Below are 23,833 nucleotides of genomic sequence, written 5' to 3' on the forward strand. Positions count from 1 at the left end.
TTTATTCACTATATGTACCTTTGTTGGCAAGGTGATGTCTCTGCTTTTTAAGATGCTGTCTGGGTTTTTCATTGCTTTCCTCCCAAGAAGCAGGTGTCTTCCGCGACTGCTGTCACCATCTGCAGTGATCATGGAGCCCAAGAAAGTAAAATCTCTCACTGCCTCCATTTCTTCCCCTTCTATTTGCCAGGAGGTGATGGGACCAGTGGCCATGATCTTAGTTTTTTTGATGTTGAGCTTCAGACCTTATTTTGCGCTCTCCTCTTTCACCCTCATTAAAAGGTTCTTTAATTCCTCCTCACTTTCTGCCATCAAGGTTGTGTCATCTGCATAGCTGAGGTTGTTACACTGTAGAATTAGCCGCTGCTTTACTGGGGCTGTGCTTTGGATGCAAGTTTTCGGCTTCAACCGAATCAGGTACATGCAGCTGCAGATCACTTCGAGTCGAGTCGGATTGGTCCAGTGTGATCTGTGACTGTCAGTGAGTGTGGCATCAGGCAAGAGGGAGGAGCAGGCAGGATGCAAAAATGGCCGAGACCTTCCTGACTAAGCGTGCGTCTTCCCAGAAGAAGCGAGACCTAAGCCACGTCTCTCCTTCCTGCCTGACATCTCAACATGCAGGATCAGTACCTCTGCTCAACAGTCATTGAGGGGAAGCATTGATCCTGCAGGGTGCGGGTGCCCCTTTTCGAGCAACTCCTCCTGCTTAGCAACTGCTCCCTTGTGCTCAGAGAAGCCACTCTGAGCAGCAACCAGCACCCCTAACATTTAAGAGGAATTTTGAGAATTTAAATACCCCTTTATAAAGCCAGGGACGCGGGTGGCGCTGTGGTCTAAACCACAGAGCCTAGGACTTGCCAATCAGAAGGTCGGCGGTTCGAATCCTCGCAACGGGGTGAGCTCCCGTTGCTCGGTCCCTGCTCCTGCCAACCTAGCAGTTCGAAAAAACGTCAAAGTGCAAGTAGATAAATAGGTACCACTCAGGTGGGAAGGTAAACGGCGTTTCTGTGCGCTGCTCTGGTTTGCCAGAAGCAGCTTAGTCATGCTGGCCACATGACCCGGAAGCTGTACACCGGCTCCCTTGGCCAGTAAAGCAATATGAGCGCCGCAACCCCAGAGTCGGCCACGACTGGACCTAATGGTCAGGGGTCCCTTTACCTTTACCTTAAAAAGCCAAAAACCCAGCCCTGCACTCAACTTGTTTCAGGGATGGGTCTGAGGTAGGGTGAGTGAACTCCAGGGGTGGCACAGGGTAAATCACCCTCCTCCGGGGACCACAGGGCAGATCGGAAGGTCCGTGCATAGCCCTATAATTTGCACTGTCTCTTCTCACCTTTGTCTTTCCCTCTTCTTTGTAATTCCAGGCTCCCTGAAGTCCGTATCTCAGACAATGGCCCCTATGAGTGCCACGTGGGGATTTACGACAGAGCAACGCGTGAGAAAGTGGTGCTAGCATCTGGAAACATCTTCCTCAACGTGATGTGTAAGCGCTGAACCCTCTTCTTAACAACACACTAGACACACTATTTATAGGATCGTAGAACTGTAGAGTTGAGAGGGTTATCTCGTCCGCCGCCCGGCAATGCAGGAATCACAGCTTAAGCATCCACAACAGATGTTCACCCAACATCTGCTTAAAAACCTCCACGGAAGGAGAGCCCACCACCTTCCAAGGGAGACCACCCCACTGTTGAACAGCCCTTACCCTCCTAAAGTTCTTCCAAATATTTAGTTGTAAACTCCTTTCTTGTCATTTGAATCTGCTGGTTTGGGTCCCACCCTCTGGAGCAGGAGAAAACAAGCTTGCTCCATCTTCCATGGACCAGCCCTTCAGATGCTTGAAGATTGTTCTCCTATTACTTCTCAGACACAATAGAGAGATGCTATTACTTCCCTTGTTCTGGACACGAGACGTCTGTTGATTCAGACTAGAATTGCATTTGCTGTTTGGTTTATAGTAATAATGATTTAATAATTTATTATTTATACCCCGCCCATCTGGCTGAGTTTCCCCAGCCACTCTGTGCGGCTCCCAATCGAGTGTTAAAAACAATACAGCATTAAATATTAAAAAACTTCCTTCAGAAATATATATGTTTAGTTTCTGCTGCTGCTGAATCACACTGTTGACTTGTGTTCGGCTTGTGGTGTACTAAGAACCTGTAGATCCTTTTCGCATGCACCGCTGTCAAGCCCAGGGGGTTCCCCCATCCTCCGTCTGTGCATCTGACTATTCCTGCCTAAGCACAGAACCTTACGTTTGTCCCTACTGAAATCCACTTTGTTAGTTTTGGCCCCGCTCTCAAACCTCTTAAGGTCACCTTCCAGCTTGTCAATACCCTCCTGGAACCATAGCATGGCCAGAACAGGACTCCAGGCAGGACAGAGTGGTTCGGTGACTTCCCTTAATCTGGCAACTGCATGCAGCTATATATGAAACGGCAATGCCTTTCTACAGGCACAGGGTTAACCTCCCCGTTAATGGTGCCAGTGCGCCGTGCCATGGGTCCAAACGCCTGTTTAAAAATAAACATAAGTTCACCGCAGAAGCACACACCACAATACAAACACCAGCTGTCCCTTGTAGCCCTGATCCAGACCTTGTACCACAGGGAGGCTGCCGGATGGCGATGGAGTCAGCAGGTTCTGTTGTCTGTAGCCAAGAGGCCGAGCCTCCATCTTTGTCGCTTGCTCCAAGCGTGTGTGTGTGTGTGTGCTATTTCGGGGAGGAGGAGGACGGGTGGGTGAGCGAGATCTGTGCCAGGGAGCAGCATGGAACAGATGTTGCGATTTATATTTACTGAGCGTGGCTCCGTTTGCAGCGGAGGAACCCGGAGTTGACAAATGAGCTTCTCTGTCATTGGGGGGGGGGGAAGGCTGCGCTCAGCACCAGCTGCTACCACGTTTCGTGCAGTTGCCTGTCTGTTGAAATCTTCTCAGGCCTGGAACGGTGCAGCAGGCATGTCCTACCGCCTCTCCCCCTCCCTTCCCTCTCTTCGAATCAGCAACCCTTATAACGAGGGACATTAAAAAAAAAACCTCCTACGTGAAGATCAGTCAAGGACGAAAGACCTGGAAATAAGGATCATAAGCAGAGCCCTGTTGTTGTTGTTGTTGTTGTTGTTGTTTAGTGGTTTAGTCGTGTCCGACTCTTCGTGACCCCCTGGACCAGAGCACGCCAGGCACTCCTGTCTTCCACTGCCTCCCGCAGTTTGGTCAAACTCATGCTGGTAGCTTTGAGAACACTGTCCAAAATCTCGTCCTCTGTCGTCCCCTTCTCCTTGTGCCCTCCATCTTTCCCATCATCAGAGTCTTTTCCAGGGAGTCTTCTCTTCTCATGAGGTGGCCAAAGTATTGGAGCCTCAGCTTCAGGATCTGACCTTCCAGTGAGCACTCAGGGCTGATTTCCTCCAGAATGGATAGGTTTGATCTTCTTGCAGTCCATGGGACTCTCAAGAGTCTCCTCCAGCACCCTAATTCAAAAGCATCAATTCTTTGGCGATCAGCCTTCTTTATGATCCAGCTCTCACTTCTATACATCACTACTGGGAAAACCATAGCTTTAACTATACGGACCTTTGTTGGCAAGGTGATTCTCTGCTTTTTAAGATGCTTTCTAGGTTTGTCGTTGCAGGATCAGGCAAAAGACCTATCTAATTGGGTATCTTGTTTCCTGCAGTAGCCATTCAAGTGGCTCCATGAAGGCCATGGGCCAGGCAGGAGAACCACAGGGAACCCTCCCTCCCCACTCTGTTAAACATAAGAACAAGATCATCATCATCATTTTTTATTTGTATGCCGCCTTTCCACAGTTTAAAAAAAAATGCTGAAGGTGGCTTACAGCATAACAAGATTTCCATAATTACAAAAGTCATAAACATTAAATAAACCACATCAAAAAAATACACAACCTAATGGGAAACGATTTCCACATAAATCAAAATCTAAAACTAAGAATACAGCATCAATATCACAGTTAAAAATGACATGCCGTATTTTTCGCTCCATAAGACGCACCTAGTTTTTAGAGGAGGAAAGGGGGAAAGCCCTGTTTTTGGCGGGATCAGCTCAAAGTTGTGCATCTTCTTTTGCAGAGGGGAAAAGCCCCGGTTTTTTTGAGGTTCAACTCGCAGTTGTGCATCTTCTTTTGCAAAGGGGGAAAGCCCCTTTTTTTGAGGATCAGCTCAAATTTGTTGAGCTTGCTTTGCAAAGGAGAAAAATCCTGTTTTTATGGGGTTCAACACCATTCTGCAGCTTCTTTAGGAAAGGAAAGGGAGCCGTTTCTACAGTTTCCAGACAGATAATCTCATCAGCCAGTCCCATGTCACTGGGGAAACAAACAGCCTCCATCTGCAGAACATTCAACAATGGAGGCCTGGGCAAGGGGGCGTGGCCAGAAAGGGAGCCAGCGATCGACCACACGTTCATTCCATAAGACGCACAGACATTTCCCCTTCCTTTTTAGGAGGAAAAAAGTGTGTCTTATGGAGTGAAAAATATGGTAGGTAAAAAATGACAGCAACTTAAACAAAAAAACTAAAACTAAACTAAACAGAGCCCTCTCTGCCCAGCAGCAGCAGTGGCAGCAGTCCTTTATAGAGCCCATCAGGCCCCGCCCTGGTCCAGGTGGTGAGTGGCACTACTGGGGCCCTCAGGCGCTGAGCAGGGGAGTCCTCCTGGCCTTGTCCAACATCTTGTTTTCACAGCAGCCTGTGGAAAGCCCCAAAGTGAGACCTGGAAGGCTGTTGCATGGTCATGGGGATGGGATCTGTGGTCTGGGGCCGTACTGGATTGAATGGGACCCTCTCTCATGGCACAAGAACTCATGGCCATCCAATAAAGATGAATATGGAAAGATTCAGGAGAGATAAAAGGAAGGACTTACTCACCTAGTGGATTCACCTAGTTCAACTGTGGAACTCACTCCAGTGGGAGGCAGTGATGTCCACCGACCGAGGTGGCATTAAAAGAGGATTAGACAAATTAATGTTTACCAGCTCCATCTGGTACGCAGGCTGAGACCCTACCTGCCTGTGGACTGTCTCGCCAGAGTGGTGCATGCTCTGGTTATCTCCCACTTGGACTACTGCAATGTGCTCTATGTTGGGCTACCTTTGAAGGTGACCCGGAAATTACAACTAATCCAGAATGTGGCAGCTAGACTGGTGACTGGGAACAGCCGCCGAGACCACATAACACCGGTCTTGAAAGACCTACATTGGCTCCCAGTATGTTTCTGAGCACAATTCAAAGTGTTGGTGCTGACCTTTAAAGCCCTAAACGGCCTCGGTCCAGTATACCTGAAGGAGCATCTCCACCCCCATCATTCTGCCCGGACACTGAGGTCCAGCGCCAAGGGCCTTCTGGCGGTTCGCTCACTGTGAGAAGCCAAGTCACAGGGAACCAGGCAGAGGGCCTTCTCGGTAGTGGCGCCCGACCTGCGGAATGCCCTCCCACCAGATGTCAAAGAGATAAACAAGTACCTGACATTCAGAAGACATCTTAAGGCAGCCCTGTTCAGGGAAGCTTTTAATGTTTACAGTGGTACCTCAGGTTACATACGCTGTAAACATTAATGTTTACAGTGGTACCTCAGGTTACATAGTGGCGCCCGACCTGCGGAATGCCCTCCCACCAGATGTCAAAGAGAACAACAACTACCAGACTTTTAGACGACATCTGAAGGCAGCCCTGTTTGGGGAAGCTTTTAATGTTTGATGCATTACTGGATTTTAATATTGTGTTGGAAGCTGCCCAGAGTGGCTGGGGAAACCCAGCCAAGATAGGCGGGGTATAAATAATAAATTATTATTATTATTATTATTATTATTATTATTATTATTATTATTACTAATGGAGGAGAAGAGGGCTATTGATGGCTACTAGCCACAGCGGCTGTGCTCTGCTTCCACAGCTGAAGGCAGCAATGCTTCTGAACACCAGTTGCTGGAGACCACAGGCGAGGAGAGAGAGCACTCTTGTGCTTGAATCTTGCATGTACTGTAGGCTTCTCATTGGGGCATCTGGATGGCCACTGTGACAACAGGATGCTGGACTAGATCGGCCCTCGGCCTGATCCACCCAGCTCTTCTTATGTCCTTTTTTTCAATGTTTATTTATGCATTTTCGATTTTAGAGTTTCTTCTTGTGTTCTTAAGTCCCAGGTTTACCAGCCTCCCCATCTGAGAGGGTTGTGTAGGGGAGGTGGGGGGTTTTGGGGGAGGAGGAGGAGAGGAGGACTAGCTCATAGATTGTATGTAATTGCGGTGATGTGGGATGCATCCCAAGCCCTGGGCTTTCAAATATGAAATCAGCTTCTTAAGGAGCATTTTCTCTCGAGCGGATGACCCTTCCGTTTCTCGAGGTCTTTAAGAAAAGCCCAGTGCAGTGCGCAGTGGTATCCATGGCGACCAGCCGCCGGGCTAAACACTCTTTCTCTTCCACCCCCCCCCCCCACCTAACCCTTCTGTTGTTCTCTTCTTCCCATTGTAGTAATTATATCTCTGGTCAGAGTCTTCTGACAGTTACTTACTAGCTGGGAAAACATCACTCTCCTTCACTGGTCTGTAATATTTAATGGTGGCTGTGCCTCAGGCCTCAGATCTCTCATGGGTATACTTAAGGAGATGGCTGTGAATATAGTGCCCCCACCCCCGTCTAGGTCCAGAGAGAAGCACCCACCCCACCCCACCCCAAGGCAAGGCACCTCAGAAATTTCAAGAGTTTCAGTACCACGGAGAGCTCAGGGTGAGCCGGTTGCTCTGACTGGGAGTGAACTGAGCTCATTGGAGAAAAAGGAGGGATATGCATGCAATATGGCTAGACAGACAGACAGACAGATATAGATTAACTTTCAGATGGCATTCAGAAGCACTCCTGCTTACCCATACTGAAAAATCTTGCTGCTGGCATCCCCCTGATCTTTGGATGGAAGGATGTTTTTCACAGTAATTGCTTTTAGAATATTTCTTAATTGAAAATGCTTTTAGATGTTTTCAGTTGTGTAATTGTCTTTGGAATGTTTTGGCTGTTTTGCAACATTTCAGCTTTGTTTTTAAATTGTGTAACTGCTTGCCACCTTAGGCTCCTTGGGAAGGACAGGGTATAATTCCTATCATTATTATCATCGTCGTCATTAAAAGGCAGGATTTGCTTTGATGTTTTCTGTAGGCAAAAACCGGCTGTGCACCTACAAGACATGCAGCACCTTTCCACAGTAGAACTGTGCTACTTTTGCTGTTAACTTAAAAAAATAAAAAGGCTTGTGGCAGCTTTAAAGATTAACTAATTCATTGCAGCATAAGATTTTCACGGGCCAGAACCCCCATCATCAGATGCATTTTTTTTTATTAAAAAATAATAATTAACAGAGTAACCAAGAGGTGGTGGAACTCAGGAGCTACAACCTGTGACATTTCCATGCAAAGCCCAAATGTATACAACAGCGGGAGTGTTGCAAGAATGTGTTATTGTTAATTGCCTGCTGTGGCAAAGGGTCACAAAGCTTATCTTGTACGCATTTGAGCTTTGCATGGAAATGCCAAAGGCTGTACCTGTTATATTGCATCTCTTTTGGCCCTAGGATTTAAACTCTCTTTACTAGTGGGGGGCAGGAGAAAGAGAGAGAGAGAGAGAGAGAGAGAGAGAGAGAGAGAGAGAGAGAGTTTGCAGGCTCCCCATAGGCATCAGGGCTGGATTAGAGGAGCCTTTGGACTGATCCACCTGCAGGGAGAAAGTGGGTATAGAATACTTTAGTGAAAAGGATAGAGAAAGCTTTTCTCCCTCTCTCTTCCCAACACTAGAACATATCCAATGAAGCTGAATGTTGGAAGATTCAGGACAGATAAAAGGAAGTCCTTGGCACAGTGCATAATTGAACTTTGGAACTCCTTCCCACAGGAGGCAGGGTGACATGCCCACTTAGATGACTTTAAAAGAGCTTGAGGTAAATTCATGGAAGATACGGCTATCAATGGCTAATAGCCATGATGGTCAGGGCCGGCCCACCCATTAGACAAGATGAGGCAACAACCTTGGGTGGCAGGAGCCACAGGGAAAGCAGATCCCAATGTAGATATTTATTCCCCCACCCCCTTGTTCCTGATGTAGATCTTACGCCACCATTTTGAAGTTCGCCTCAGGTGTCAAAATATATTGGACCAGCCCTGATGGTGGCTTGGTTCTGTCTCCACCATTGGAGGCAGCAGTGCTTCTGAATCCCAGCTGCTGGAGATTACAGGTGGGCTAGATGGGTCATTGGCCAGGTTGTGCAGGTTCTTCTAGTGGTTTCCTAGGTAGTAGTGTGGGAGGGCAGTTTCCTTCATGCCCTGCTTATGGGCTTCCTGGAACCACCTGATTGGCTACTGTAAGAACAGCAGGCTGGACCAGAGGGGCCTTTGGTCCAATCCAGCTGCAGAGCTCTTATTTTGAGTAAAGACGTGGGAGGTTCAGAGCAGATTCCAGATTTTGGGGTTCATAGTTAAGTACAAACCCCGTGTTTGATGTAGCAGTTTGTGGGGTGCTGCAAAATGCAGGGTTTTCACTGCTAAACGCCGCCACACACACACACAAAAAAAACCTGCAAAATTTTGGCACAGGTTTGGAGGAAATTCCAATTTTTGCAGTTCGTAGTTAAGTTGTCCGATGCAGCTCGGCTGTTTCCTTCATGCTCTGCCTGCCTGACCTTGCCTTAAAACACCATGAGCTGCCTGATCCTGAGCCAAACCAAAGGTATTGTCAGGAATGAGCCAGCTCCAAGTGAAGGGTTGCAGCCAGCTGCCAACTGCAGAAAGCAATATCAAAAGCAACACGATGGCCAGACCCTGGTCCGAAAAGCATTATAAGAAGGTTTTGGAACAAAGCCAAGTCCCAACTGTAAAGTTTGCAATTCATTAGTAGATAAAGTGTGCAATGAATTATTAGCAATTAAAATTTCTTCCGTGTCCGGGAGCGACTGCCCCTTCGAAAATCCCCTCTACCAAGTGCTGCACCCTGTCTGTGTGGGAGGGGATGTAAGAAGATGTGTTGGTCTCCAACGTCCGACTGGGACGATAAACTAGATTGACTAGTGGACCTGCTGCCAGTATGAGACTGGGACTGACGGGACGGTAACTGTGATTCATTTAAAGACTTTCAGAGACTTCAGTTTGTTAGTTTTGATGTTCTGAATTATTCCATAAAGTTTTCACATTGTAATTGTTTCTGGCCATCGTGTTGCGTTTGATATTGCTGACTCACATTTTGCAACACAGGGGTTTGTTTGTTTACTAACTGCAGAAAGCAGCCAGGAACAGAGAGGTTTAGATGTTAGGTAGGCAGGGTCGTCTTAAGCATATCCGGCACCGTGGTGCAAAGATCCCTCCGGTGCCCCCGCCCCCGCTTCCCAGAGTTGCCAGCCTTTTTTAATGGGGGGACCCCAAAGTTGTTGACCTTTTTTAGGAAAGGTTCCCCAGAGTTGTTGACTTTCTTTTAAGGGAGCTAACACCATGCTTACACATTATCTCTAACAAGCCCTTAGAACAAAATGAAATGAAAAGGCAGAAGAAAATCTAATGAAGTCCTCAATTCCAAAGCAAGACTCATTCAAGACTCAGCAGTTCTTCTAATTCATTCTCATGATTCAAATCACCACATATCAAAAAGTTAAAGCAATCACCAGTTTGTTGTTCTTTAAATAAATTGATGAAGACACAGAGAATGAAGTTTCCCGGCCAATTTGTGTTTAAGTACAAAGCTGACGTTTTCAAATGTTGTGTGTGTGTGTGTGTGTGTGTGTGTGTGTGTGTGTGTGTGTGTGTAAAGCAGTGACATCCTGAACCTAAAAAGGATACAAAACTTGGCTCACAAAGACTGCAGCCCTAACTGCACTTGCCTGAGAGTAAGCCTGCTGAATCTAATAGGACCTTAAAACCCGTCTCCGTCTTTAACGGACTTTTTGTTGGTGTTTGTTTGTTTTTAACCACTAACGAACTGCATGGAGAGCACGCTCTCAAGTCCATCCTTACCTCCGAACTGAGTCCTAATGGTAGTGCGCACCCCCCAGCTTTCCCCTCCCACCGCCCCAAATCTGAATTAATCCCTCCTCCACCTTTTTCCTCGGCGGAAGGGGTGGGGGCCAACGTTCATGGTGCCCCTCCTCCTCCTTGTCCTCCCCGCCCCCTGCACTGGGCAGCTTGAGGCTCGCTTGCCGCACGGGCTTCCTCAGCAGTCACGCTACTGCCGCGGGGTGGGCAGGAGGGAGAAGGGCTCTGCGTAGCTATGCGCTGCCTCCTCTCCCAGGCAGGAAGCGAGAGAGCGTGGCTGGCCGTAGGAAAAGCCACCGCCACCCAGCATGCCCTCGCAACTGTTCCCGGTCGGTCCCGCACTCCCGCTGCTGGGCACCCCTGATGGGCGGGTACCGTGGCGCAGGGCCACTAACTCTAATTAAATTAAAAAGGAAGATTTATTGCAAACACAAACAGATAGGTCCGGGCAGCTCTGACAAAGCCTTTGGCATCATTACTCAAGATGACCCTTCTGAAGACTTCTTCCGGCGTTGACAGAAGATATTGAACTTACAACCCTTACGTCTCTGCAGGCAAGCGAGAGCTGGCAGCTGCAGACTTCGGCTCTTCCTGTCCTTGATGGGCAGGCTGATAAGGCAGTAGCTGAGAGCAGGCTAGAACACAGCCAAAGCTCACAGGAAGCACAAATAGGAGCGAATAGATTCAGAGACAACCTATCAGAACAGGAAGAGGTTGGAGCTGATCCACTAAGTCCAAAGAGTCGGTGAATGGGAGGGTTGCTAGATTGGAAGCAAAACAAGAGCTGTAAGGGTCGTAAGTTCAATATCTTCTGTTGACGCCGGAAGGAGTCTTCAGAAGGGTCATCTTGAGTAATGATGCTGAAGGCTTTTTCAGAGCCGCCTGGAGCTATCTGTTTGTTTTTGCAATAAATCCTCCTTTTTAATTACCTATGCTTACTGTGTTATCGAGCTGGGAACCTGGACTCCTGACAGGTATATCTAGCACAGCAGTATCAGCACTGACTAGATGTGGCTCTGCCAGTGGTCGTCTCCCAGCCCTTCCTGGAACTATTGCCTGGTCCATGAATCCCTGTGACCTTGAAATGTTTGCCTATGGTGTGTGAGGCTCAGAGACTGTGCATTGTAGATGAAGTGCACACTCTAGATATGCGCAGAGGCATGGCCTTTGCATTGCTAGGATTTATAGCTCTGGAATTGAGAGCAAGGTCTAACCTGCCTTTACTCTGGGTAGAAACAAATGCCCCAATATGAACTCTGCAATTACAAATGTGGGGAGGGAGGGAGGAAAGTGGGTTGTTTGATGTTTTGTGTTATTGGGGGTCAGGAAGCAGGTGGGTCTTTTGCCAAGTAAGATGCATGTCTAAGGGGGCATTGGCTGTTTAAAAATAAGCCATGTACATGACCTTTAGAGATAGGAACAGGTCTCTGTCTCCCACGTGGCTTCCTCAGTAAAAGTCTTCAACCTTGTCGAAAGACATGGCAATAAATGAGGTCACACTTTCCCCATGGGCGGCTGTCCTCCTCCTCAGAGGCATTTGAACCTACAAATCGGCCTTAATAGAAGTGAAGATATATCGGGGGAGAGCAGCCTGCCGTAACCTTTAGCGAAGTCTACTACAAGGAGCACGTTCCGTCTCCGAGACAACAGTGCGTTCGCCTCTGCACACGGTGGGAAATAATTGGAGGTGCTATCTGGCCACAGGCAAAAATTTTTGTGAAGCTGCACCCCTGACAAGCTGTCTGGCTGCATTTCTAGGGCTTTTTCTTTGTGTTTTGCCACTAGGAGCCGCTAAATTCCTCTCAGATGTGCTGGGCATGTGGCGCCTAGCGGTGGGAGATGAGCATTACAGCCTGCTGTTAGGTAAAGGTAAAGGGGCCCCTGACTGTTAGGTCCAGTCACGGATGACTCTGGGGTTGCGGCACTCACCTCACTTTATTGGCCGAGGGAGCCGGCGTACAGCTTCCAGGTCATGTGGGCAGCATGACTAAGCCACTTCTGGCGAACAAGAGCAGTGCATGGAAACGCTGTTTACCTTCCCACCAGAGTGGTACCTATTTATCTTCTTGCACTTTGACATGCTTTCGAACTGCTGGCAGGAGCTGGGATAGAGCAACAGGAGCTCACCCCGTCATGGGGATTCGAACCGCCGACCTTCTGAGTCCTAGGCCCTGTGGTTTAACCCACAGCACCACCCGCGTCCCACAGCCTGCTGTTAGGTAAAGGTAAAGGGACCAGTCGCGGACGACTCTGAGGTTGCGGTGCTCATCTTGCTTTAAATGGCCAAGGGAGCCGGTATACAGCTTCCAGGTAATAATAATAATAATTTATTATTTGTACCTCGACCATCTGGCTGGTTTCCCCCAGCCACTCTGGGTGGCTTCCAACAAACATTAAAAATACATTAAAATGTCACACATTAAAAACTTACCTGAACAAGACTGCCTTCAGATGTCTTCTAAATGTCAGGTTGACATCTGATGGGAGGGCGTTCCACAGGGTGGGTGCCACTACCAAGAAGGCCCTCTGCCTGGTTCCCTGTAGCTTTGCCTCTTGCAGCGAGGGAACCGCCAGAAGGCCCTCGGCGCTGGACCTCAGCATCCGGGCAGAACGATGGGGGTGGAGACGCTTCTTCAGGTATACTGGGGCGAGGCCGTTTGGGGCTTTCAAGGTCAACACCAACACTTTGAATTGTGCTCGGAAATGTACTGGGAGCCAATGTAGGACTTTCAAGACTGGTGCTATGTGGTCTTGGCAGTCACCCCCAGTCACCGGTCTAGCTGCCACATTCTGGATTAGTTGTAGTTTCCGGGTGACCTTCAAAGGTACCCCAATGTAGAGCACATTGCAGTAGTCCAAGCAGGAGATAACTAGAGCATGCACCACTCTGGTGAGACGGTCTGTGGGCCAGCATGACAAAGCCACTTCTGGCGAACCTGAGCAGTGCACGGAAACGCCGTTTACCTTCCTGCCGGAGTGGTTCCTATTTATCTACTTGCACTTTGACGTGCTTTCGAACTGCTAGGTTGGCAGGAGCAGGGACCAAGCAATGGGAGCTCACCCCATCGCAGGGATTAGAACTGCCGACCTTCTGATTGGTGAGCCCTAGGCTCTGTAGTATAGACCACAGCACCACCTGCATCCCTATTTTACCTCTCTATTCCCTCCGATGCCACCTGGAGTCCTGTGTCCAGTTCTGGGCACCACAATGTAAGAAGGATGTTGGCAAGCTGGAACATGCGCAGAGGAGGGTGACCGAAATGATCAAGGATATGGAAACCAAGCAAGGTGAGGAATGGTTGAGGGAGCTGGGTATGTTTAGCCTGGAGAAGCAAAGGCTGATGTAATGCAATAGCCATCTTCACATTGCCAAAAAGCTGTCATATAGAAGGCAGAGCCAGCTTGTTTTCTGCTGCTCCAGAGGGTAGGACACAAACCAATGAATTCAAGTGACAAGGAAGGATATTCCAACTCAACATCAGGAAGATGTTATGGTGGTGGGAGCTGTTTGAGAGTGGAACAGACTCGCTGAGAATCATACCTGTGGGACCGCCTCTCCTAGTATGTCCCACGGAGGACCTTATGGTCTTCAAATAAAAACATCCTGAAGGTCCCATGCCACAGGGAGGTTAGGCTGGCCTCAACCAGAGCCAGGGCTTTTTCGGCCATGGCGCCAATCTGGTGGAACGCTCTGTCTGCGGTACTTGACATCTTTCCGCAGGGCCTGCAAGACAGAGCTGTTCCACCAGGCCTTGGGCCAAGGCCCAGTCTGACCCCCTCCTTCTGTAATCCTCATATCACTCTAGCCCAATGGTTGCCATTAATTTGATTCTGAATTGATTTTAGAATGTATTTTAATTAATTGATTGTGATTTTATGTAAATTATGCTATTTTTACTGTTGTTAGCCGTTCTGAGCCCGGCTTTGGCTGGGGAGGGCGGGATATAAATAAAATTTTATTATTATTATTTATTATAGAATTGTAGAATTGGAAGGGTCCTCTAGTCCCACCCCCAGCAGTGCAGGAATGCTGCCCACAACCATCCCTGGGTGGACTCGAACCATCAACCTTCTGATTAAAAGCCAGACATGCTGACCGACTGCACCACATGAAGGTGGTAGCCTCTCCTTCCTTGGAGGTTTCTAAGCAGAGATTGGGTGGCCCCCTGTCGGGGGTTCTTTAACTGCAGTTCCTGCATTGCAGGGGCAGGACTAGATGACCTTTGGGTGCCCCTTCCGACTCGACAGCTCCGTGATTCCATAAGTGTTAGTGCTGCAGCATGCAATTCTGCTGGATATGTAGGTCAGCTCGTAGGGTGGGCTGTCAGTATAAATAAAAGTGCAGCCTCGTATCTTCGGCATTCTGAGACATGTTAATGGGGGGGGGTCATAGAATCATAGAATCATAGAGTTGGAAGAGACCACAAGGGCCATCGAGTCCAACCCCCTGCCAAGCAGGAAACACCATCAGAGCACTCCTGACATATGGTTGTCAAACCTTTGCTTAAAGACCTCCAAAGAAGGAGACTCCACCACACTCCTTGGCAGCAAATTCCACTGTCGAACAGCTCTTACTGTCAGGAAGTTCTTCCTAATGTTTAGGTGGAATCTTCTTTCTTGTAGTTTGGATCCATTGCTCCGTGTCCGCTTCTCTGGAGCAGCAGAAAACAACCTTTCTCCCTCCTCTATATGACATCCTTTTATATATTTGAACATGGCTATCATATCACCCCTTAACCTCCTCTTCTCCAGGCTAAACATGCCCAGCTCCCTTAGCCGTTCCTCATAAGGCATCGTTTCCAGGCCTTTGACCATTTTGGTTGCCCTCCTCTGGACACGTTCCAGTTTGTCAGTGTCCTTCTTGAACTGTGGTGCCCAGAACTGGACACGGTACTCCAGGTGAGGTCTGACCAGAGCAGAATACAGTGGCACTATTACTTCCCTTGTGGTCTTTCAAGCCAGTCCACAAATCAGGAAATGCCCATTTCCTCTTCCCCCTCCTCACTACCTCCCTGGTGCTGTGAGTGTTCATAGTCATTCTCTACCACCTCCCCTCTTCTCCTTCAATGGCTCTCCCTCCCTCCCACATCATCTCAATTGCCCTTGGGTTTCAAAGGAAGGCTGGTGACCCCATTCTCCCCATGCCAGCTGCCTCAGCAGGAAAAGAGAATAATTCATCCCATAATGGAAAGCCAGGTCTGGACTGAATGAGGTAATTAACCAAGGAGCTCCTGGGAGAGACCTTTCTGTCTTAAAACATCCTCATAAAATAGAGCAGGGGCCGCAGAAGTTGCACTGTGTTGAGACTTAGCCGTCCCCTTCCAGAGTTGCTTCCGCAGTGCAAGAGTCTGAAGTGCAGGATCTCACCGTGGCTGCCCCTGTGCCTATCCCAACCCCAACTCCGAATCACAGCCTGCTGCCTTGATGCATACAGAGGGAGACAGAGCAGCGATGCCCAATTCAATACCCAATGTTTGTAAAATAAACTTCTTCTTTTTTTGTTCATCTTTAACAACTGACTGGCCTCAGTGTTTTACCAGGGAGTAACTGGTTGGTGGCAGCGGGGAAGCGAGCACAGTGGTGGCACAGGGATCAACAGACTGTTAAACGTCCGGGGACCCTGTGTGATCGCCACAAGTGGGTTGTCATAAAATGATAAGCTGGGGTCATTCTCTGTGCCGATATTTTGCAAACAAGGGGGGAACTTGAAAGCCTTGCTATCTCCTCATTGGCTTGCCAGAGCAGGGGAGAGCCATCAGTTGCCCTGCTGTTGCAGTGATTTATGTCCACTCTTCTGCTCTGTGTGGAGGGAGGAGAGTCCTGGAGTTGCTCTCCCTTCTGAACCCCCTTCACTACATTGCTGTGTTTCCATCAGGGGTGGGGCAGGAGCCAACCTGGCTTCAAAGGAATTGAGAACTCCCAAATCTTCCTTTGGTGGAGCAAGGCATACTCACATTGCCCATTGGCTGCTATGATCCTTGTTTCTGGATCACAGAATTGTTGCAGAGGTCAGGAAACTTTTTCAGCAGAGCGCCGGCCCACTGTCCCTCAGACCTTGTGGGGGGCCGGACTATATTTTGGAAAAAATAATAATGAACGAATTCCTATTCCCCACAAATAACCCAGAGATGCATTTTAACTAAAAGCACACGTTCTACTCATATAAAAACACCAGGCAGGCCCTGCAAATACCCCAGAGATGCATTTTAAATAAAAGCATACATTCTACTCATGTAAAAACATGCTGATTCCCGGACAGTCCGCGGGCCAGATTTAGAAGGTGATTGGGCCGGATCAGGCCCCCGGGCCTTAGTTTGCCTACCCATGAATTATAGACTTATAAGAGACCCCATGGGTCATCTAGCAATGCAGGAATCTCAGCTAAAGCATCCATGATGGATAGCCATCCAAAGTCTGCTTAAAAACCTCTAAGGAAAGAGAGTCCACCACTTCCCGAGGGAGATCGTTCCACCGTCCAAACAGCTCTTACTGCCAGAAAGTTTTTTCCTGATGTTTAGTCGGAATCTCCTTTCTTTAACTTGAAGCCATTGGTTCGAGTCCTACCCTCCAGAGCAGGAGAAAACAACCTTGTTGGGGTTTGGACTACATGACCCTTGGAGACCCCTTCCAGCTCTACAATGGTATTATTCTAGGACAGATAGTTAAATCTCACCCCAAGCATCTTTTTGCACCCAAGTGGTTTATGTACAGAGGCTCAGATTCAGCTCCTTCTTGGCTCATTCCCCTTGATTCCTCTCCTCCTCCTCTTCACTCCCCCTTCTCTCTCCCCAGCTCTGTTAATTTGTTCCTCCACTCTTTCTGCCTCCTGGCCCTGGATCCTCCATTAAATCACCTGGGAAGAAGGAGATGGCTCTCTGCCTGCAGATTAGCCCCAAAGCCCCCTATTAAAGCGGAAAACCTCCCAGGCGCTGCCTCTTGTTCAATCTCTGCAGCTTTAAACTTACAAGCCTCTTGGTAATGAGGCAAGAGGCCCAGTTGGCAAGGGTGGGGAGGGAGGCAATCTCGGGGGGGGGGGATCCACAGAAGCCATATTGCCGGCTGTTTTCCGCAGCAAACGTTGAATCATAGAATTGTAGACTTGGAAGGGACCCTGAGGATCATCTCGTCCAGCGATTCTCAACCTGTGGGTCCCCAGATGTTGTTGGACTACAACTCCCATCATCCCTGACCACTGGTCATGCTGGCTAGGAATGATGGGAGTTGTAGTCCAATAACCTCTGGGGACCCACAGGTTGAGAAACACTGATCTAGTCCAAACCTCTGCAATGCAGGAATATGCAGCTGTCCCATATGGGTCTCGAACCTGCAACCTTGCCGTTATCAGCACCACGCTGTAGCCAGCTGAGCTATGCAGCTGAAGGGTCTATTTTTTATTTTGTACGATTTATACACCATTTCATTGCAAAAGTGAAACCCCAGCCCCTCTCCGCAAAACAGCTGACAAAACAAGAGAAAGCAATAAAATTATTACTCAGGGTGGGGGGGAAACAGCAGCAGCAGTTTAATACTTTTGAAAAGATAGCAACAGATTAAAACCCTCGTCAACTTCCTTGCCTAAGCAAAAATGCTTTTGGCATGCGCCGAAAAGACTGCAGCAAAGGCTGGATATTGATAAGCAGGGAGTTCCAAAGTGTAACCTGTTGTTGCTGGGGTCCAATAATGCCCATCATCTTCAAGCCAGAATGGGCCTGTGGTCAAGGGCAGCAGGGGAGTCCAACAATTTTTAGAAGATCCCATTTGCTCTCAACTGCCCTGTACATAGGAAGTTGCCTTATACTAAGACAGAGCTCAGTGTGGCACTGTGGTCTAAACCACTGAGCCTCTTGGGCTTGCCAATCGGAAGGTCGGTGGTTCGAATCCCCGTGACTGGGTGAGCTCCCGTTGCCCTGTCCCAGATCCTGCCAACCTAGCAGCTCAAAAGCATGCCAGTGCGAGTAGATAAATAAGTACCACTGTGGCGGGAAGGCAAACGGCATTTCCATGCGCTCTGGTTTCCGTTGCGGTGTCCCATTGTGCCAGAAGTGGTTTAGTCATGCCGGCCACATGATCCGGAAAGCTGTCTGTGGACAAACACTGGCTCCCTTGGCCTGAAAGCGAGATAAGCACCGCAACCCCATAGTCACCTTTGACTGGACTTAACTGTCCAGGGGTCCTTTACCTTTACCTTTTACCTGCCAAATAATAAGAACAACAACAGCAACAACAACAATTTTATTTTTATTTGTTTGTTTGTTTGTTTACTTACAGTGGTACCTTGGGTTACATACGCTTCAGGTTACAGACTCCGCTAACCCAGAAATAGTACCTCGGGTTAAGAACTTTGCTTCAGGATGAGAACAGAAATCGTTCTCCAGCGGCGAAGTGGCAGCGGGAGGCCCCGTTAGCTAAAGTGGTGCTTCAGGTTAAGAACAGTTTCAGGTTAAGAACGGACCTCCAGAGAGAATTATGTCCTTAACCCGAGGTACCACTGTATTTGCTTGCTTGCTTGCTGCTCATCTGACTGGTTTGCCCCAGCCACTCTGGGCGGCTTCCAACAAATTAAACTCATCAAGCACAGTAAAACATCAAACATTAAAAACTTTCCTGTACAGGGCTGCCTTCAGATGTCTTCCGAAAGTCAGATGGTTGCTTATTTCTTTGACATCTGTACCTGGAGATGCCACTGGGGATCGAACCTGGCTCCTTCTACATGCAAAGCAGATGCTCTACCAACTGAGCTATGGCCCTTTCCAGGCAACCCAAGCTGAGATTGCTTTCATTTCCCTTCCCAGGGACTGTACAGAATATTTGCATTTGGTAAAAGGAGTAGGGGGATAATGTTTTCTTCAGTCGGATTTGAAGGGATTGGGTTCACAGGTCAGTGTGGCGATGCCACGCCTGGCTTCCGAAACGAGCCCTGGAATGTTTAACGCCTGCTCATAACATTTGTAGCTGTGCAAGTTAGGAGACATTAAGAGCAATCAAATCTTATGCTTCAGGGAATAAAATCATCACCCACTGTGGATTTTCCACCTTCCCGTCCGCAGGCAACATCGCGTTGCTGCATTAATTGTTTATTTTTCCTTCCTATGCTGCATCTTCCCCCTTGTAAATGCTGCAGAGGGCTTGTTGTTGTTCAGTCGTTTAGTCGTGTCCGACTCTTCGTGACCCCATGGATCAGAGCACGCGAGGCACTCCTGTCTTCCACTGCCTCCCGCAGCTTGGTCAAACTCATGCTGGTTGCTTCGAGAATACTGTCCAACTGTCTCGTCCTCTGTCATCCCCTTCTCCTTGTGCCCTCCATCTTTCTCAACATCAGGGTCTTTTCCAGGGAGTCTTCTCTTCTCATGAAGTGGCCAAAGTATTGGCGCCTCAGCTTCAGGATCTGTCCTTCCAGTGAGCACTCAGGGCTGATTTCCTTCAGAATGGAGAGGTTTGATCTTCTTGCAGTCCATGGGACTCTCAAGAGTCTCCTCCAGCACCAGAATTCAAAAGCATCAATTCTTCGGCGATCAGCCTTCTTTATGGTCCAGCTGTCACTTCCATACATCACTACTGGGAAAACCATAGCTTTTACTATAAGGACCTTTGTTGGCAAGGTGATGTCTCTACTTTTTAAGGCAGAGGGCTTGGCTGTGTCTTAATGGAGGTGCTCTCCTTGAATCTACCGGTGTTTGCTGGTGATGGATGGAGCTGGTTTGGCGGTAGGGATGGAGCCCAACAGCAGGTGGCGCCAGAGGCAATGGCAGGCAGATGCAATGAACCCAAGCTTCGTCCCCACCCTCTTCTTCCTCCCAGCTGATCTCTAGGGCAATGCTGAGACGGAGACCACATTCACACCATCCCTTTAAAGCACTGGGGTGTCACTTTTAAGCAGTCATAGATTTCCCCCAGAGAATTCTGGGAACAGTGGAACGTTTAGGGTGCTGAGATTTGTAAAGAGCCTCCCCTCCCTCCCAGAACTAAAATTACCAGAGCTCCCTGTGAAGAGGGATTGTCTGTGTGGCGTTGTGGTTGGAGTGTCAGACTAGGACCTAGGAGACCAGGGTTCGAATCCCCACTGGGCCATGCAACTCACTGAGTGATCTTGGGCCAGTCACTCTCTCTCTCTGCCTAACCTACCTCACAGGGTTGTTGTGGGGATTAAATGAAAAGTAAGGGAGAGCTATGTACTGGAGCTCCGGGGGGGGGGGGTAAGGTAAAGGTAAAGGGACCCCTGACCATTAGGTCCAGTTGTGACCAACTCTGGGGTTGCGGCGCTCATCTCGCTTTATTGGCCGAGGGAGCTGGTGTACAGCTTCCGGGTCATGTGGCCAGCATGACTAAGCCGCTTCTGGCGCACCAGAGCAGCACACGGAAAGTCTGTTTAGCTTCCCGCCAGAGCAGTACCTATTTATCTACTTGCACTTTGACGTGCTTTCAAACTGCTAGGTTGGCAGGAGCTGGGACCGAGCAACGGGAGCTCACCCCATCGCGGGGATTCGAAGTGCCGACCTTCTGATCGGCAAGTCCTAGGCTCTGTGGTTTAACCCACAGCGTCACCCATGTCCCTTGGGGGGGGGAGTGGTCTATAAATGAAGCAAACAAACAAACCAATCTGGGAATCGTAACTATGTGGACGAGTGGGGATTCGAACCCTGGTCTCTCCCAGTTCCTCATTTGACACTCTAACCCAGGGGTAGGCAACCTAAGGCCCACGGGGGTCGTTTAATCGGCCCCTGGACCAAGCCACCCACTTGGCGAGTCCCCGCGTGCTGTGCTAAACTGATGCAGCATGGCGCAGGGACTCGCTTCTGCGGTGCCAGAAATCGCGTCTGCACATGCTCAGACACCAGAAATCATGTCTGTGCAGACACCGGAAATTGCAGCCGCGCTAGCAATCCAGTCCACAGAGGGATCTCTGCTGGAGTGAAGCGGCCCAGGCAAGGTAAACCTGCTCTAACCACTAGACCCTGCTGACTTTCTACACACTTTCTATACAAGCTGCAGCTCCCAGAATTCTTTGGGATAAGTCATGGCTCTTTAAAGTGGTACCGTAGTGCTTTAAATGGATGGTGCAGTTGTGGTCTAAGGAGGAGGAAACAGACAGGCAGCCCCCCCCCCTTTCCCCAGACTTCTTGTAAGTAAGAAGGCAGGCAGGTGGGGGCATTGCCCCATTTTCCCTAATGCACTGCCCCTCCCCAGGTTCTCCATGCAAGTAATAGAGCCACATTCTCCCCCCCTTTTTTTTTGGGGTGGTGGTGGTGAGGTCTGCCGTGCATATCTAAGGGAAGATGAAAGCATGCGAATGGGATTCCTGGGGCATATCTAGGGAGTTTCATGCTTTGCCAAGATGGGATGCAAAATCTGCATGACAGCTGAGAAAAAGCTGTGCAGAGAGAGTATGTGGGAATATATATGATGAGGACTTGTAGCGGGACCCTCGCTGCTGTGTGAACTTGACTTAGCAATTTGATTGACAGGAGTGAGGTTCGGCCACCAGCTTCCCCAAAAAACGGGTGGTCTGCCCCTCCGTGATTTTGGAAAGAATCATATCTCTGTATCGGTTCATCCTTGTTTTCATGGAGACTTGAAACTGACAAAGCTGGGTGGGTGTGTTTGTGTGTCATTTTTGGGGTGACATCCCGGGTGCTAGCCAGTCAGTGCACAACAGCTTCAGTTGTAGGTTTTCTGGAGCTGAGTTTACAGCCCCACGCTAAATCAGAGTTGGAAAAATCCACATGTGAATTGAGGGCAGTCCCAGACAAGCCTTACTGCTCTCAAGGTGTTGCAGCCATCTTCACTGAATGTCATCCGTCTTCATTCTGAAACATCAGCTGAGATAGGAAGACGTCTGCTTGGCAGCTACTCTGACCCCAAACCTCCTCTTCTCCATCATTGTTGTTGTTTAGTCGTGTCCGACTCTTTGTGACCCCATGGACCAGAGCACACCAGGCACTCCTGTCTTCCACTGCCTCCCGCAGCTTGGTCAAACTCATGCTGGTTGCTTCGAGAATACTGTCCAACCATCTCGTCCTCTGTCATCCCCTTCTCCTTGTGCCCTCCATCTTTCTCAACATCAGGGTCTTTTCCAGGGAGTCTTCTCTTCTCATGAGGTGGCCAAAGTATTGGAGCCTCAGCTTCAGGATCTGTCCTTCCAGTGAGCACTCAGGGCTGATTTCCTTCAGAATGGATAGGTTTGATCTTCTTGCAGTCCATGGGACTCTCAAGAGTCTCCTCCAGCACCAGAATTCAAAAGCATCAATTCTTTGGCAATTTACCTCTCCAATTTACCTTGGGATAGGGGCCTATTCCAGAGTGGGTACGTGGAAATCTAGCCTCCGCAATTAAAGACCAGGTGCTGCTGAAAACTTCGACGGAGGCGTTCATTGACACAGGGAACCATGGGGAATACAATTTCCCCATGCTTCCCGATATCAGCGGCTGCTCCTGAGAGCATCCATCACAGTTTCTCCTGCAGATCTTTCCTTTGAAATCTTGCAGGGGAGATGTTAAATTGGAATTGGCATTTGTGGTTGGACGGGAGGGAAGAGAGAAAGAAAGAAAGGTAATGCTCCATTTGATAGACAACACTGACTTTTCTTGTCTGCTGACTTTCTCCTCTGTCTGCCCTGATTGGTGCTGGGGAGGGGGGAATCTGGCAGTGACATAATTAGATTCTGACATCTCCTAGGTCAGGTGGGATGGTTTACACCTCCCCTGTTGGTTGGTTCTAAATTTAGCAGTCTTCGGCATTAGGTAAAGTTTCCTTCCTCCAGACGGCACCTTTAATTGGTCATGATGTGTGACTTCATGGTCCAGGGAGCGCGGGTGTGCTCAAGGGATAATTTAGGGGAGCGGCGAAGGTTACTGGCATCGCATCAGGAGTGGATAGCGCCGCCGGGCATTCATTGGGGAGGCTGCGGTGTCCAGACAGAAGGACTCGTGCAATAATTGTCTTGGCTAACATGACACATCGTCTGTCCCTTATGGATGGTGTCAGTGGCTGATGATGAGCTAAACAGGATGTCACTTTGCTCATTAGAAAGTGCCTGGAATACAGGAAGATCCTAAAAGAGAGAGGCTTGCAGGGAGCAATAGCTTCAGGACCTACCTAGGACCCTCGTGCCTACGCAGTGGCGTAGCGTGGGTTGTCAGCACCTGGGGCGAAATCTGTGACAGCACTGAGAGAGAGTGAGTGAGCCAGGTAGGGGCAGAGAGCTGCGAGTGTGAGCGCGCGCGCCCCAGATGTTGCGGCCGGTGCGGCCGGCCCCCCTGCACCCCCCACGCTATGCCACTGTGCCTACGGGACCGCCTCTCCCAGTATGCCCCACGGAGGACTTTAAGGTCCATAAATAGTAGCACCCTAGAGGTCCCGGGCCCTAAGGAAGTCAGATTAGCCTCAATCAGAGCCAGGGCCTTTTCAACACTGGTGGAACGCCTGGAGGAACGCTCTATCTCATGAGACCAGGGCCCTGTGGGATATGATTTCTTTCTGTGGGGCCTGTAAGACAGAGTTGTTCCACCTGGCATTTGGCTTGGAATCAACTTGATCACCTCTCCCTCTTTCCTTTTTCCTTTCTCCTTCTGTGATGGAACTCCTATTTGGGGACTTCCCTGGCTTTTTTTCTGGCCCACGTGGGACCAGTCTGGATAGTTGGCCTTGGTGAAGACTTGACGTTTTCATCCCAAAAAAAGTTTTTGATTTGAGTTCCTCCTGAAATGAGGCTGCATTTTAATGTTGTATTTTAATCTTGTTTTTAAGTTGTATTTCAATCAATTGTTTTTATATCTGGTGTTAGCCGCCCTGAGCCCGGTCTTGGCTGGGGAGG

General features: G+C 49.0%; 1 protein-coding gene across 1 annotated transcript in view; it reads left to right on the forward strand.

Annotated features, from left to right (window-relative positions):
• The window catches only part of IGSF21 (immunoglobin superfamily member 21), a 238,506-nt gene that overhangs the window by 180,751 nt on the left and 33,922 nt on the right, over positions 1-23,833 (forward strand). Inside the window, exon 4 of the mRNA XM_053400998.1 lies at positions 1,365-1,483. Coding sequence (XP_053256973.1) covers positions 1,365-1,483 — 119 coding nt within the window. The remainder of the gene's footprint in view (positions 1-1,364; positions 1,484-23,833) is intronic.

The sequence above is a fragment of the Podarcis raffonei genome, chromosome 8 (genome assembly GCF_027172205.1).
Source record: "Podarcis raffonei isolate rPodRaf1 chromosome 8, rPodRaf1.pri, whole genome shotgun sequence".
In the NCBI taxonomy this organism is placed as follows: Eukaryota; Metazoa; Chordata; class Lepidosauria; order Squamata; family Lacertidae; genus Podarcis; species Podarcis raffonei.